The 15,586-nt window shown below is 36.5% G+C and overlaps 1 protein-coding gene across 3 annotated transcripts in view; it reads left to right on the forward strand.

Moving 5' to 3' along the window:
* UNC13B (unc-13 homolog B) overlaps positions 1-15,586 on the forward strand; it is a 238,082-nt gene that overhangs the window by 72,179 nt on the left and 150,317 nt on the right. For all 3 annotated transcript variants that reach the window (XM_057548317.1, XM_007196950.2, XM_007196952.2), the window contains exons 6-7: positions 7,570-7,643; positions 13,182-13,239. In XM_057548317.1, coding sequence (XP_057404300.1) covers positions 7,570-7,643; positions 13,182-13,239 — 132 coding nt within the window. The remainder of the gene's footprint in view (positions 1-7,569; positions 7,644-13,181; positions 13,240-15,586) is intronic.

Genomic DNA, 15,586 nt, shown 5'->3' on the forward strand with positions numbered 1-15,586 from the left:
TTTGCAAAGCAGAAATAGAGACACAGACGTAGAGAACAAACAGTATGGATACCAAGGCGGAAAGCAGGGCAGGTGGGAGGAATTGGGAGATTGGGATTGACATATATACACTACTGATACTATGTGTAAGAGATAACTAATGAGAACATACTGTGTAAAGCACAGGGAAGTCTACTCTGGGGACCTAAAAGGAAGGAAATCCAAAAAAGAGGGGATATATGTATATGTATAGCTGATTCATTTTGCTGTACAGTAGAAGCTAACACAACATTGTAAATCAACTATACTCCAATAAAAATTAATTAAATAAAGAATAGGTCAAAAGGTATGTGCATCGTTACTCTTCCTAGTACTGCCAAGTTGCTTGTGTTAAAAAAAAAAAGATTGTACCAGTTTATATTTCTACCAACTATGTCTCAGGTGTCTCTTTTCTGCATATCTTTGCCAACATTTTGTAATTTCCCAATTTTTAAATGTTGGTATCTTGTTTAATTTAATTTAACTTTATACAGTTTTAATTTTGACTGTTTACTGATATTCATGTATACTATTGTTGTTGCTGCTGTCTTATGATTTCAATCTATTTATATGTTGTACCTTATGGTGCTTTGAGCAAAAATGGCATGATTTTCCAGTAAGCTCAGAAATAACTAAACTCAGAGCAACTATTACTTCAGAAAAATAGAAAAGAAGACTTTCTTGTGTGTCTGTAGGCCAAGTTGCAGGTGAAGAGAAAAGTAATTGGAGTTCTTGCTTGTGGCTTAGTTGCTTGTATTCTTAATGCTGTGTTCTCAGCTGTACTAGTCTGGAATGGAGTTTCTGTCTTGTTGAATTGGGAGGGGGTGGGTGGGGATGGGTCTTGGTTCAAATACAACAGAAATTGGCTATTCTTAAAGTTGTAGTAGATTTTCTTGAATATATGTTTCTTAGGACCATTTCTAGAGACTTTAAATGGTATTTTTTTTAAGTATATTCTCTAGGAAGTAGATCTGTGGAGCTCCTCACACTGCCATGCTGGAAGTTGGTCAGTCGACTCCCCGTTGCATTTTAAGTAAACATTCCTCTCTTTCAAAACTGCATCACTTGTTTTGTGTCATAGGGAGTAGTATACATTTCTATTTAGATTTTGTTTCATAAGGGCACTTGCATAGTTTATTTTGGTATCTCTAGTGTTTGCTTGGCACGTAATAGGCACCTAATAAATTTTTTTTTTGAATAAACGTTAAGGTAAACTCTCAGATAAGTGTCTTTGTGAGTTAATGTGAGTGTGCTAATAAGCTTTTGTCTCTATGATAACCATGTTTGGGATATAGTTTTTGAAAACTTAAAGGGTCCTTCTTAAGGAAGATTTTGGCTTGCAGCATGCCATATTTCAGCAAAGGAATTTTCCTTTGGATAATTAAGAAACCTCTGAAATATTCTATTAAATTTTATACCATCATCTTTTAAAATTAGTAACTTTTAATTTTTAAAATTATGTTGTAAGTTCAGAAAATACAGGTGTGCAAAAGGACAAAGATTTCTTGTGATCTCACCTACTAGAGATGTTTTTTATGTTATGTTTCTTTTAGTTTTTTTAATACGCATATACAGTTTTTCCTATAAAATGGCACTGTATATATTACATTTTAATGTGTTTTATTTACCAATAACATAATTATAATATAAATGTTATATAAAATGTGTTTCAGTGGTTGATTTTATTTTATTGTATGAATGCACAATAATAATAAAAATAACATTTGTTGACCAGTAACTGTGTGCAGTGGGTATATCACGAAGCATTTACAAATGTTACCTCATTTAATCCTCACTTCAATCCTTTGAGGTAGACCCAAATATTATTTCCATTTTAGAGATGAGGGAACAGAGGCAGAAAGTATTTAAATCTTTTGCCTAAGGTCATTTAGATATAGATAGTAAGTGGTAAAGCCAGCATTGAAACTCGGATGATTTGGCTCCAGAGCCTGGGCTTTTAATTTAAACTGTAATATATTTAACCACTCCTCTTGTTGGATACTTAGATTGTTCAAAGTTTGTACTATTATAAATAGTACTGCAATAAACATCCTTGTAGCTCTGTATTTTTCTCCTTAAAGCTATTTTGAGGGGTGAGGCAGTAATACATGCACAATGGTTTAAAAAGTTACTCAGGGAAAATTAGGTCTCCCTCACAAATCAGTTATCTTTCTTTCTTATAGGCTACCACAATTAATACTTTCTTGTATATCTTTCCAGGGGCAGTCTTTGAATCTATAAGCATATATGTAGACCCCCAACCCCTATTAAAAACAAATAGTAGCATATTCTAACACATTCACTGTCCCTTGCTGTTTTCTACTTAACAATGTATCTTGGTGAATTTGTTCTACATCAGAACTTATAGACTGCAGCAGAGCAGCTCTTCCTCCCCTCTCACTTCTTTTCAACAAATGCAAAGTAAACCATTTTATGGCTGAGGAGTGCTGTACAAATTAGGTAGTAAATTACTTGAAGGTTTTATTATAAGACTTTGAAATATTGCCACCAAATGCTGAAGAGCGGTTTGAGGGGAAGGAGGTGAAATTTTGGATAGGAGGGACAAAGGAGAAAGGACTGTATTTGATTCCTTCATGTGGACTACTAAAAAGTGTACCTGTTTAAATGTCACCAAAGTTGACCTGATCCATATTTTGTCTCAGTGTTTCTCTTTTGTGCTGAATATGTGGGTATGTTTGATTTTTTAATTTTAATTTTAATTTTATTTATTTCTTTTTGGCTGCGTTGGGTCTTCATTGCTGCGCGTGGGCTTTCTCTACTTGCAACGAGTGGGAGCTACTCTTCCTTGCGGTGTGCGGGCTTCTCATTGCGGTGGCTTTGCTTGTTGCGAAGCAGAGGCTCTAGGCATGTGGGCTTCAGTAGTTGTGGCACGTGGGCTCAGTAGTTGTGGCGCACGGGCTCTAGAGCGCAGGCTCAGTAGTTGTGGCGCACAGGCTTAGTTGTTCCGCGGCATGTGGGATCTTCCCGGACCAGGGCTCGAACCCGAGTCCCCTGCACTGACAGGTGGATTCTTAACCACTGCGCCACCAGGGAAGCCCACATTTGATGTTTTTAAAAGATGTTTCATTTTTTTGGAAGTTGTTATAGTCCATCTTAAATATATACAATGAGGGTATGTGTACCATTTTTCTTTACTCTTTTTTTTATTGTGGTAAAATACATGTAACACAAAATTAACTATCTCAGCCATTTAAAATATACAATTCAGTGGTATGAATACATTCATAACGCTGTGCTACCATCACCATTATTCATATCCATAGCTCTTTTCATCTTGCAAAACTGAAACTCTATACCCATTAAACAATAACTCCCCATTCCCCTCTGCCCCCAGCCCCTGGCAACCACCATTCTACTTTCTATCTCTGATTTTGACTACTCTAAGTACCTCATATAATTGGAATCATACAGTATTTGTTTTTTTGTGACTGGCTTATTTCACTTAGCATAATATCCTCAAGGTTCATCTATGCTGTAGCATATGTCAAAATTTCCTCCCTTTTTAAGACTGAATAATATTCCCTAGTATGTATATATCACATTTTGCTTATCTATTCAGTCATTGATGGACATTTAGGTTGCTTCCACATTTTAGCTATTATGAATAATGCTGAGAACATGGGTATGCAAATATTTCTTTGAGATTCAGCTTTCAGTTGTTTTGGGAACATACCCAGAAGTGGAATTTCTGGATCATATGGTAATTCTATTTTTAATTTTTTGAAGAATCGCCATGCTGTTCTCCATAGTAGCTGTACCATTTTACACTACCACCAACAGTGTACAAGGGTTCCAATTTCTCCACATCCTCACCAACACTTGTTATTTTGTTTTTTGGGGTTTTTTCCCCCTGTTTTTTTGATAGTAGCCAACCCAATGAGTGTGCAGTGGTATCTCATTGTAGTTTCCCTAATGATTGAGCATCTTTTTATGTGCTTTTTGGCTATTTTTATATCTTCTTTGGAGAAACGTCTATCAAGTCCTTTGCCCATTTTTGAATTGGGTTTTTGTTACTGTTGAGTTTTAGGAGTTCTTTATATATTCTGGGGATTAATCCCTTATCAGATATATGATTTGCAAATATTTTCTCCTATTCTGTGTGTTACCTTTTCATTCTGTTGATACTGTCTTTTGATGCAGAAAAGTTTTTAATTTTAATGAAGTCTAATTTGTCTATTTTTTGTTGTTGTTGCCTGTGCCTTTGGTGTCCTATCCAAGAAATCACTGCTAAATCCAGTGTGGGGCCGTTTTGGCCCTATGTTTTTTTCTAAGAGTTTTCTAGTTTTGGGTCTTGCATTTAGGTTTTGATCCATTTTGAGTTAATTTTTCTATATGATGTTAAATAAGGGTCTACCTTCATTTTGTGCATGTAGGTACTCAGTTATCCTAGCACCTTTTCTTTCTTTTTCTTAAATTAATTTTTATTGGAGTATAGTTGATTTACAATGTTGTGTTAGTTTCTGCTGTACAGCAAAGTGAATCAGTTATACATATACATATATCCACTCTTTTTTAGATTCTTTTCCCATATAGGTCATTACAGATTATTGAGTAGCGTTCCCTGTGCTATATAGTAGGTCCTTATTAGTTATCTATTTTATATATATGTCAATCCCAATGTCGCAATTTATCCCTCCCCCCCTTAGTAACCATAGTTTGTTTTCTACAACTGTGACCCTATTTCTGTTTTGTAAATAGGTTCATTTGTACCATTTTTTTTTTAGATTCCACATATAAGTGATATCATATATTTGTCTTTCTCTGTCTGATTTAACTTCACTCAGTATGACAATCTCTAAGTCCATCCATTTTGCTGCAAATGGCATTATTTCATTCTTTTTTATGGCTGAGTAATATTCCATTGTATATGTGTACCACATCTTCTTTATCCATTCACCTGTCGATGGACATTTAGGTTGCTTCCATGTCCTGGCTATTGTAAATAGTGCTGCAATGAACATTGGGGTGCATATATCTTTTTGAATTATGGTTTTCTCCAGGTATATGCCCGGGAGTGGGATTGCTGGATCATATGGTAGCTCTATTTTTAGTTTTTTAAGGAACCTCTATACTGTTCTCCATACTGGCTGTACTAAGTTACTTTCCCACCAACAGTGTAAGAGGGTTCCCTTTTCTCCACACCCTCTCCAGCATTTATTGTTTGTAGATTTCTTAATGATGGCCATTTTGACTGGTGTGAGGTGATACCTCATTGTGGTTTTGATTTGCATTTCTCTAATAATTAGCGATGTTGAGCATCTTTTCATGTGCCTCTTGGCCATCTGTATGTCTTCTTTGGAGAAATGTCTATTTAGATCTTCTGCCCATTTTTTGATCGGGTTGTTTGTTTTTTGATATTGAGCTGCACGAGCTGTTGGTGTATTTTGGAGATTAATCCCTTTTTGTTCACTTCGTTTGCAAATATTTTCTCCCATTCTGTGGGTTGTCTTTTCATTTTGTTTATGGTTTCCTTTGCTGTGAGAGCTTTTAAGTTTCATTAGGTCCCTTTTGTTTATTTTTGTTTTTATTTTCATTACTCTAGGAGGTGGATCAAAAAAGATCTTGCTGTGATTTATGTCAGAGAGTGTTCTGCCTATGTTTTCTCTCTCTTTTTTTAAAAAAATTTATTTTTTTTAAAAATAAGATTTTATTTATTTTTGAATTTTTAATTGAAGTGTAGTTGATCCACTGTGTTGTGTCAGTTTCAGGTGTATAGCAAAGTGATCCAGTTATAATACGTACACATCTGTTTTTTTTCAAATTCTTTTCCCTCATAGATTACTACAAAATATTGAGTATAGTTCCCTGTGCTATACAGCAGGTCCCCGTTTTCTGTTTATATTTAGTAGTGCCAGCACCATTTCTTTTTTTTTAAAAATAAATTTACTTATTTATTTATTTATTTTTGGCTGCATTGGGTCTTCGTTGCTGTGCACGGGCTTTCTCTAGTTGTGGCGAGTGGAGGCTACTCCTCGTTGTGGTGCACGGGCTTCTCGTTGTGGTGGCTTCTCTTGTTGTGGAGCATGGGCTTTAGGCGCACGGGCTTCAGTAGTTGTGGCATGTGGGCTCAGTAGTTGTGGCTCACGGGCTCTAGAGTGCAGGCTCAGTAGTTGTGGCACACGGGCTTAGTTGCTCCATGGCATGTGAGATCTTCCCAGACCAGGGCTTGAACCAGTGTCCCCTGCGCTGGCAGGCGGATTCTTAACCACTGCGTCACCAGGGAAGTCCCAGCACCATTTCTTTTTTTTTTTTTTTTTTTTTTAAAGGATTTTCTTATTTATTTATTTATTTATTTATTTATTTTTGGCTGTGTTGGGTCCTCGGTTCGTGCGAGGGCTTTCTCCAGTTGCGGCAAGCGGGGGCCACTCTTCATCGCGGTGCGGGGACCGCTCTTCATCGCGGTGCGCGGGCCTTTCTCCATCGCGGCCCCTCCCGTCGCGGGGCACAGGCTCCAGACGCGCAGGCTCAGCAATTGTGGCTCACGGGCCCAGCTGCTCCGTGGCATGTGGGATCTTCCCAGACCAGGGCTCGAACCCGTGTCCCCTGCATTAGCAGGCAGATTCTCAACCACTGCGCCACCAGGGAAGCCCCCAGCACCATTTCTTGAAAGGACGCTTTTCCCCATTGAATGTTCTTGGTACCCTTGAAAAAAATCATTTGATCATATATGTAAGGCCTTATTTCTGGGCTCTCTAGTCTCTTTTATTGGTCTATATGTCTGTCTTTATGTCAGTAGCATACCGTTTTGATTTACTATAGCTTTTTAAAAAAATTTATTTTATTTATTTATTTTTGGCTGCTTTGGTTCTTTGTTGCCATGCGTGGCTTTCTCTAGTTGCGGCAAGCAGGGGCTATTCTTTGGTGTGGTGTGTGGGCTTCTCATTGCTGTGGCTTCTATTGTTGCTGAGCACGGGCTCTAGGCACGTGGGCTTCAGTAGTTGTGGCACGTGGGCTCAGTAGTTGTGGCTCACGGGCTCTAGAGCTCAAGCTCAGTAGTAGTGGCACATGGACTTAGTTGCTCCGTGGCATGTGGGATCTTCCTGGGCCAGGGCTCGAACCCGTGTTCCCTGCATTGGCAGGCAGATTCTTAACCACTGCGCCACCAGGGAAGCCCTACTATAGCTTTTTAGTAGGTTTTGAAATAAGGAAGTATGAGTCCTCTAGCTTTGTTCTTCCTTTTCAAGAATATTTTGGGTATTTGGGGTCTGTTGAGATTCCATATGGATAGGGTTTTATATTTCTGTAAAAAAAAAATTGGGATTTTAATAGCAACTGTGTTGGATCTTTCAGTCACTTTAGGAGGTATTGACATCTTAATAATATTAAATCTTCTGATCCATTGGGAATAATAATATATTATTTTGGTTTTTGTGAAGATTCAAGATAATGTTCATGGCAAGAACCAAGCCATCAGTAAAATTAGTCCATCACCACCACCCTTCTAACTTAGATTGTTTGATTGAATAAAGTATTATCAACCTATGATAAAATTATTAACCTGGTAATGTGGTTTCTTCTTTTTTGTGATAGATATCCCAGAGGAGGAAGCCAGATATTGGACCTACAAATTGGAGCAAATCAATGCCTTGGGAACTGACAATGAGGTAGGAACTGTTTTTTACAATGTAAAGAGTGTCTTTATAGGACACTTTAAGGGAGCGACCCAGGAACATGTTGAAGAATGACAGAATTTAAACTGCATTAAAGAAAAAAGGTAGCTAGAAGATTGCCTATTATTAGAAAGATCTATCTGCTTTTTCTTTTCTTCCCATTGTCCCCCAGAAGTGGCTGAATTGGCACTAGTCTGGCTCTAGACTGTTGGGGAGCAAGCTTATACTAGGGAATCTGTCCTCTTGTTACACAGATGAGCAGAAGCCTTTTTTTTCTGCTTATTCCCAGATTTTTGGATATGTATCCTTATTGTGTGCTCTTTTTAGGAATGTTTAGACTATTGCATTGCTTAGTCCCGCTGTCCTAACTTATTTCCAGAGATGAGTTTTGTGCACAGAATAGAACACAATCAGCTCACCCTGGGCCAGCAAGAATGGGGAATGTTTTTGTTGGTGGTGGTGGAGGGAAAAGATAAGTTTTCTTACTTTAGGGCATGTTGGGCTATTAGAAAATTTGTCTGGTAGGCAACCTGTTAGGAAACGTCTGGTAAGCAACATCATGAGAGAATCTGAAGCTCAGGGTATGATGAGGTCGGGCATAGAGTTTGGATTTATCAACATATTTGTAGCAATTGAAGTCATAGGAATAGAAGAGCTCACTCAGGTAAAGTATGTAGAAAGAGTATTGAAGAACAGGGACAAAACCTTGGGAAACATCAAAGGTAGAATCCTGAGAAACAAAAGAGACTGAGGAAGAGCTGCCTGAAAGAGAGAGTAGGAGAACCAGAAAAACGTTTATGGAACAAAGGGAAAAAAAAGTTTTGAGGCAGAAATTCTTGACAGTGTGAAATATTACCGAGAGCAAAGAAGATGAGTGATGAAGTGGAGCCATTGGATTTGTCAATTAATGATCAATATCCACAGGTTAGTACAGGAAGCCAAAATGCAGTGATTTGATGAGTGTGTTAGTTTCTCAGGGCTGCCAAAACAAAGTACCACATACTGGTGGCTTGCAGCAACAGAAATTTATTCTCTCACAGTTCTGGTGGCTAAAATTCTGACATCAGGTGTTGGCGGGATCAGTTCCTTCTGGAGGTTTTGAGGAAGAAGCTGTCCCATGCCTTTTTTCTACTTTCTGGTGCTTCCTAGCAGTCTTTGCTGTTCCTTGGCTTATAGACACATTATTTCAGTCTCTGTCTCCACTATCACATGCCTTCCTGGGTTGTGTCTGCCTATCCTCACGATACGTTCTCATCTCTTTTTGTGTCTGTGTTCAAATTTCCATTGATTTTTGTGGGGGCACCAGTCATTGGATTAACTCGATTACATCTGCAGAGACTCTATTTCCAGATAAGGTCACATTCATAGGTACTGGGGATTAGGACTTCACAACATATCTTTTTATTTTTTTTTTGTAGGCAGATTATGTCTTGCCTCACTTTTAGTGATGTTAAAATTACACAGTGGACTCAACTTGGTGTCAGCCTATTTCATCCATTTTAAAGTGATCCTACCAGCCTTTTACCTAATGGTTTTAGCAGCAAATAATAATCATTATTTTATTAGGGTTGCACAATGATGATTTTCTAATTATATCATCTCTTCAACATTTATTATCTATGATTTGTCTGCCTCATCAGCTATTTGGTTCACTTGAAATAAAGTCTGTGCAAGAAAAACATTCTCTTTAGCAATTTTCAAAATAATGAGCTGTTGCATAAGCAGCTTCTCAAGGTGACCAGTGAGTTGTTTTCTTTTTTTTAGTGGCATATTATTATCAATTTATGAATTTTGATATATTTGTGTTTCAATCCATTGCAATCTTTATTCTTTTTGATGCTAAACTTGTCTCATCTTTGGTTAGTGGGAGCGTCTTCCTTTCTTTTTTCTATTTTTATCATGAAAAAATTTTAAACAAATATAAAAGTTGAAGGACTAGTAAAATGAAACCTGTACACTTATCTCCAAGATTCAGTGATTATCAAAATTTGGTCATACTCGCTGCAAAACCATTTTAAAAACACAATGTAGAATCTTATCTTTTTTTTTCTGATGGTGTGCAACAGTTCCCATCCACAGCAACCTCTTGGGTCAAGACTGGCCTAGGGATCTACCACTTGACAGAGTGGAAAAGTATCACTATTTATTACTTTTCCTACTCATGGAAAATTAGGTTTTCACTATTATAAATGCATGCTTCAGTGAACATCTCTGACCCTGTTTCTCTCTGCTTATGTATGGGAGATTCTCTGGCTATATACCTGGAAATAGAATTGCTTTGTTGTGGAATGTGCTCTGTGTAACGTTACTAGATGTTGCTAAGTTGTTCTCTAAAATAATTATACCAATTTATATTCCAGTTTTTCTGCTGCTCTGTATCCTTACTGATACTTGTTATTGCCAGATTTAAAATTTGTGCTAATCTAATGAGTTTAGAGCTTTATCATTTAAATTTGCATTTGTCCGTTTATTGGTGACATTCATTTAGTCATTTATTCACCAGATAACTTATTGAGCACTATGTACCAGGCCCTGTCGTAGGTGCTTGGTATACATCAGAAGTTAAAACAAAGATCAACGTCCTCTTGGATCAAATAGGAGGAGACAGACAATAAGCAGGAAACGTAATAAATATAGTTAAGCATCAAAAGTTGAGAAGTCTTATAGGAGGAAAACCTATTTTCTCCATGCAGTTTTTACACTTCTTTTGTTAGGTTTATTCCTAATCATTGTGAATGGTATATTTAAAAATTATACTTTCTAATAGGTCATTGCTATCTATATAAGGCAATGCTGCTCAATTTTTTTTTTTTTAGTATTGATCTTATTCACCAACTCTTATTAATTCTACTAGTTTAGAGATTCCTTTGGGTTTTTTAGTTTTTGCATCTTTGAATAATAAGTTTTTATCTCTTTTCAATCCTTATGTCTTATATTTTAAGTGAAATTTTTACATATGTTTTTATTAACAGACTTAAATATTAAGCAGTTTGTAGAGAGGGCTTCCATATCACATCTTACCCGCCCCCTCCCTCTAGTTTTCCTTATTATTAACATTTTACATTAGTATGGTACATTTATTACAATTAATGAGCCAATATTGATATATTATTATTAACTAAAGGTTAATATTTTATATTTCTATTTATTTTGTTTTATTAAATAAAAATCCTTAGTTTTTTTCAAATTTCCTTAGTTTTTATTTCATGCGTTTTTTTGGTTCCATTACCCCATAAAGGACACTGGGTTACATTTAGTTGTAATATCTCCTTAGGCTTCTCTTGGCTGTAATATTTTCTCAGACTTTCCTTGTTTTTGGTGACCCCTTATTTTTAAAAATTCATTGTGTAAAACATCCTGTGTAATTTTTAATGGTGAAAGTGGGGAAGCCTTGTCTTTTTCCTGACTATAAGGGGAATGCTTCATAAATCTTGAAGTATGATATTTGCTGTAGATTTTCATAGGTACGCTTTATCAGATTAAGGAAATTCCATTTTCTTTCTGATTTTCTAAGATATTTTGTCATGAAAAAGTAAGGGATTTTATCAAGATCTTATCTGCATTGTTCGATCACAAAGTTTTTCTCCTTTAGTCTGTTTGTGTGGTGAATTGCATGAATAGATTTTCAGATATTGAACTGTCCTTTCATTTAAAGTCCTTCTGGTCATGATACATGAAAATTTATATGCCAGCATTCATACATATGCGTACATATTCACACAGAAATATAAAGACTTATTTATGATAAATAAATGTCATATGATTTGGTTTGGTAATCTAGGATTTTTGCATCTGTATTCATAAATGAGATTGGCCTATAATTTTCCTTACTTGTACTACTTTTATTTTCTTGTACATAGGTATTATGGATTTTTTTCCTTAGCTCTCTTAATATTATTAATTAGGCTCTAGCTGGTCTTCAGCTTTCTGCTTTGGACCTGAAAGAGATTCATTAAATATGTCTGCTGGAAATATCTACTCTCATCTATTAAGTCTGAATTCTTCTAGTTTAATGCTTAAAGTTTTATGATTTCGTCACTGTTGTGCCTGTGTACTGCCTATAAAAATCACCATTATTTATAATAGTTATTATAACCAAGTCCCTTTGTTACTTTGGAGTGGGTTGTTTAGCCTTTAAGAAGTTTTGAACTTTTTTATGATTGACAGTTTTACTAATACTCTTATATTGTTTAAACTGTGCTTGACTTCTGATCCTTCCCCTAAAGGAAATAGTAATAGCACTGTCTACCTCTGATATTTGTATTGTAGTTTGTTTCTTGTAAAGTACTTTATATATAAAAGTATATTTATATACAAAAAGTGTTTTGTATTTTGTATCCAACCACTTGAAATGCCCTTCACCACTAACACTCATGTGTAAACCACCATCAACTTTCATCTGGACAATTGCAATAATTAGTCTTATTTCCCCTCTGGTTGCCTACAGTTCTTCTCACACAGAAGCCAGAGTGATTTTTAAAGTATAATGAAGTCATATCCCTCTGGTGTTTAAAACTTTACATACCTTCTCAATAGACTACAGTAAAATCTAAACTCTTTACCATGATTACAAACTCTATTCCCCCAGTGCCTGGAACAAGGCCTTGCACATAATAGGTACTCAAGAAATATCTGTTGAATGAATGACTCCTTCAGTGTTAGAGAAGCTCTGTCTTGCCCAGAATCTTACAGTTTATTAATAAATGGCAGAGTCAGGATGAAAACTCATATTTGCAACCTATATTTGCAAGTTGCTAGACCAAGTTATGTTTTCCCAATCCTCCAGTGGGCTCTGAACCAAACCATTTTTTCTTCCAAACTCTGTGTACCTGTGTTAATTTGTTTATACCTTTTTCTTTTTGTTTTGCCTTTCCAAATCTTGTCCATCTTCAAGACTTGAACTTAATTTGGCTCCCTTTTATTGAACTTTCTTTTCATGGCTTCAGTACTCTGTTTTTTGGTGGTGATAGTGGTGGGTTGTGTTGGGGAGGTTAGAGTATAACTGGGAAGGGGACACTAGTAAATACCAGATGTTGTATTACATGCTTACGTAAGTAATTTCACTTCCCACGTGACCTTGTGAGGGAGGAAGCCTCATCTTTTTAAAGATGGAGAAAACTCAAGTCTCAGAGAGGTTTTCAGTTCCATCACCCAAATGGGGAAATCTATATATTATTTGAGTTTTCTAAGTCCTCTGAGCTTCTAAGGCTAAGCCTTCTACAGCTGCCTGGTAGAGCTGGAATGGTGCCCAGGTGCCTTTGGTCAGAATAGCCTTCCTGCTATCCTGCTTTAGCCTGTTACATTGGGCCAATGCCATATCTGATAGTCTGGCCTGTATGTCAGGATCACACAGGGAAATCAGCAGGATGATCTGTTTCTGTTTGATAAGAAATTTGACTCCAGTCAAATGCTAAACCTTTTTATAGGTAGCTATAGTTTTTTTGTTGTTGTTTTGTTTTGTTTTTCTCCTTCTTCTTTACTTGGGCCTCTTACCGTGTTTGTTTGTTTGTTTTTTCTCCTTTCTGCCTCTAGTATTCTAGTCAAGAAGAAAGCCAGAGGAAACCATTGCCTACTGCTGCCGCCCAGTGTTGTAAGTGAGAAACTTGTCTTTGAATCTCTTCTTAATCACAACTTTCTGTCAGTTCTCCAAATGTGGCTTATTTTGAGTTGGGGAGGTTGGAGATGTGGTATGTATAAACAGGAGATATTCCAGAAATATACCTTATTCAGGCCCACACTGCCAATGGCTATCTGTCCTTTAGCTTTAAGAAGAGATCTTTTGGTTTTGTGTGGCTGTAGGTAGGGCAATGGTACTCTTTTTTTCTCCATTTGCCCGCTTTTACCCCTGGAGGAATGATTTCTCCCATTCTGTCCCCATTTATCTGTTATTATCCTTTAAGACTCAGTTTAAATGTTACCCCCTCTGGGAAATCTTCATGCTGTTTCCTCCTTCTCCACAGTCTAGCTTAGATCTTTCCTCTGCTTCCATAGTATCCTGTACATACATCCATCATATAACCTATCATATATTATAATCTATGTATATTTCTTTGACAAGAAAGCAAAATTTTTAAAGGTATAGAATCTTCCATTTGTATTCCTAGTATCTGGCTCAATACCTGATACATAGTATAGTAAGCCTCAGTAAAGTTTGATAAACGATTAACTGAGTGAGAGAACTTGTCATTTCTTCTGAGATTAACTTATCCAGACCACACAAATTCCTTCTTGAAATGAGCCGTGCATTGTTGGTATATTGGTATCTTCTCAGCTTCTCTCAGAACAGCTTGAAGAGATACCGAAGGACTGACTTGAAATCAGTTCTCTTTCACTTTTTCAACCTGTGGGGGTGGGTGTGCATATGTTGTGTTTCTTTTGTTTTGCTATAGTGTTTCTGAATCAATGCCAAACTTTTAGTAACTGCAGGTTGATAGTGGTGGTGATAGTGGTAGTAGTTATTGTAGTAATACTAGTAATAATAAGAACCACAGCAGCTAACGTATTTTGAGGTTTTATCGTATGCCAGATGCTGCTGTAAGAGCTAAAATATACTAACTTATTTAATCTTCACAACAACCCTAAGACATAGATTTTACTGTTTTCCTCATTTTTAAGATGAGGGAACTGAGATTGAGTTATTTGCCACAGATCACATAGGTAGTAAGTGGTGAAGTAAATATTCAGATATAGACAATCTGACTCTATAACCCATGCATTGAACCACTATGTTATACTATTTCCTTCATATTGTTTCTGAAAAGGAAAACCTCCATTCATGGTTTATAAATCCATTGGATGCCTTCCATTCTATTGGCTACTTACTTTCCTGATAAAAGTAAGACGACTGGCAGAGGTCAACACTTTTTCTTTATTTAAAGAAAACCTATTTTTCATATGACTTATTACTTTTGTTTTTGCCATTTAGAAACTAGGATTTATCAAATATTTAGGGTCATGGGAGACCACAAGAATCTGAATTGAAGACCAAGTTGTGAATTAAAGTTTATAGGTCATTTCCAAAACTCATTGCAATGAGCTAATTTTGAGTTTTTAATCTTTTAAATCTTTTTCCAGGACTGCTAATGAGACCTGAAATAGAACGATTGAGATTTCTCTTGCCATTCCTTCCTGGGTCCATTTCATGAAATGCAGTTCACGTGATTAAAGAGCAAATGCCTAGAGGGCAGGAGGAAATAAGAGGCTATAATAATCAGCAACTTTATTAATTCTCTTACATTTTTTATATGTTTACCAGCTAATTTGTTTTTATATGCATAGACTGTTCCTGTCTTTTGACTACTCCCTAATATATATATGTATTTTTTTTACCATTTTTTTTAATAGATCTTTATTGGACTATAATTGCTTCACAATACCGTGTTAGCTTCTGTTGCATAACAAAGTGAATCAGCCATATGCATACACATGTCCCCATATCCCCTCCCTCTTGAGCCTCCCTCCCACCCTCCCTATCCCACCCCTCTAGGTGGTCACAAAGCACCGAGCTGATCTCCCTGTGCAATGCAGCTGCTTCCCACTAGTTATCTATTTTACATTTGGTAGTGTATATATGTCAGTGCTACTCTCTCACTTCGTCCCAGCTTCTCCTTCCCCACCTTGTCCTCAAGTCCGTTCTCTATGGCTGCGTCTTTATTCCTGTCCTGCCCCTAGGTTCATCAGAACCATTTTTCAAAAAAGATCTTGCTGTGGTTTATGTCAAAGAGTGTTTTTCCTATGTTTTCCTCTAAAAGTTTTATACTGTCTGGTCTTACATTTAAGTCTTTAATCCATTTGGAGTTTATTTTTGTGTATGGTGTTAGGTAGTGTTCTAATTTCATTCTTTTACGTGTAGCTGTCCAGTTTTCCCAGCACCAGTTATTGAAGAGGCTGTCTTTTCTCCATTGTATGTTCTTGCCTCCTTTGTTGTAAATTGGGTG

This window comes from Balaenoptera acutorostrata, chromosome 6, assembly GCF_949987535.1.
Source record: "Balaenoptera acutorostrata chromosome 6, mBalAcu1.1, whole genome shotgun sequence".
NCBI lineage: Eukaryota > Metazoa > Chordata > Mammalia > Artiodactyla > Balaenopteridae > Balaenoptera > Balaenoptera acutorostrata.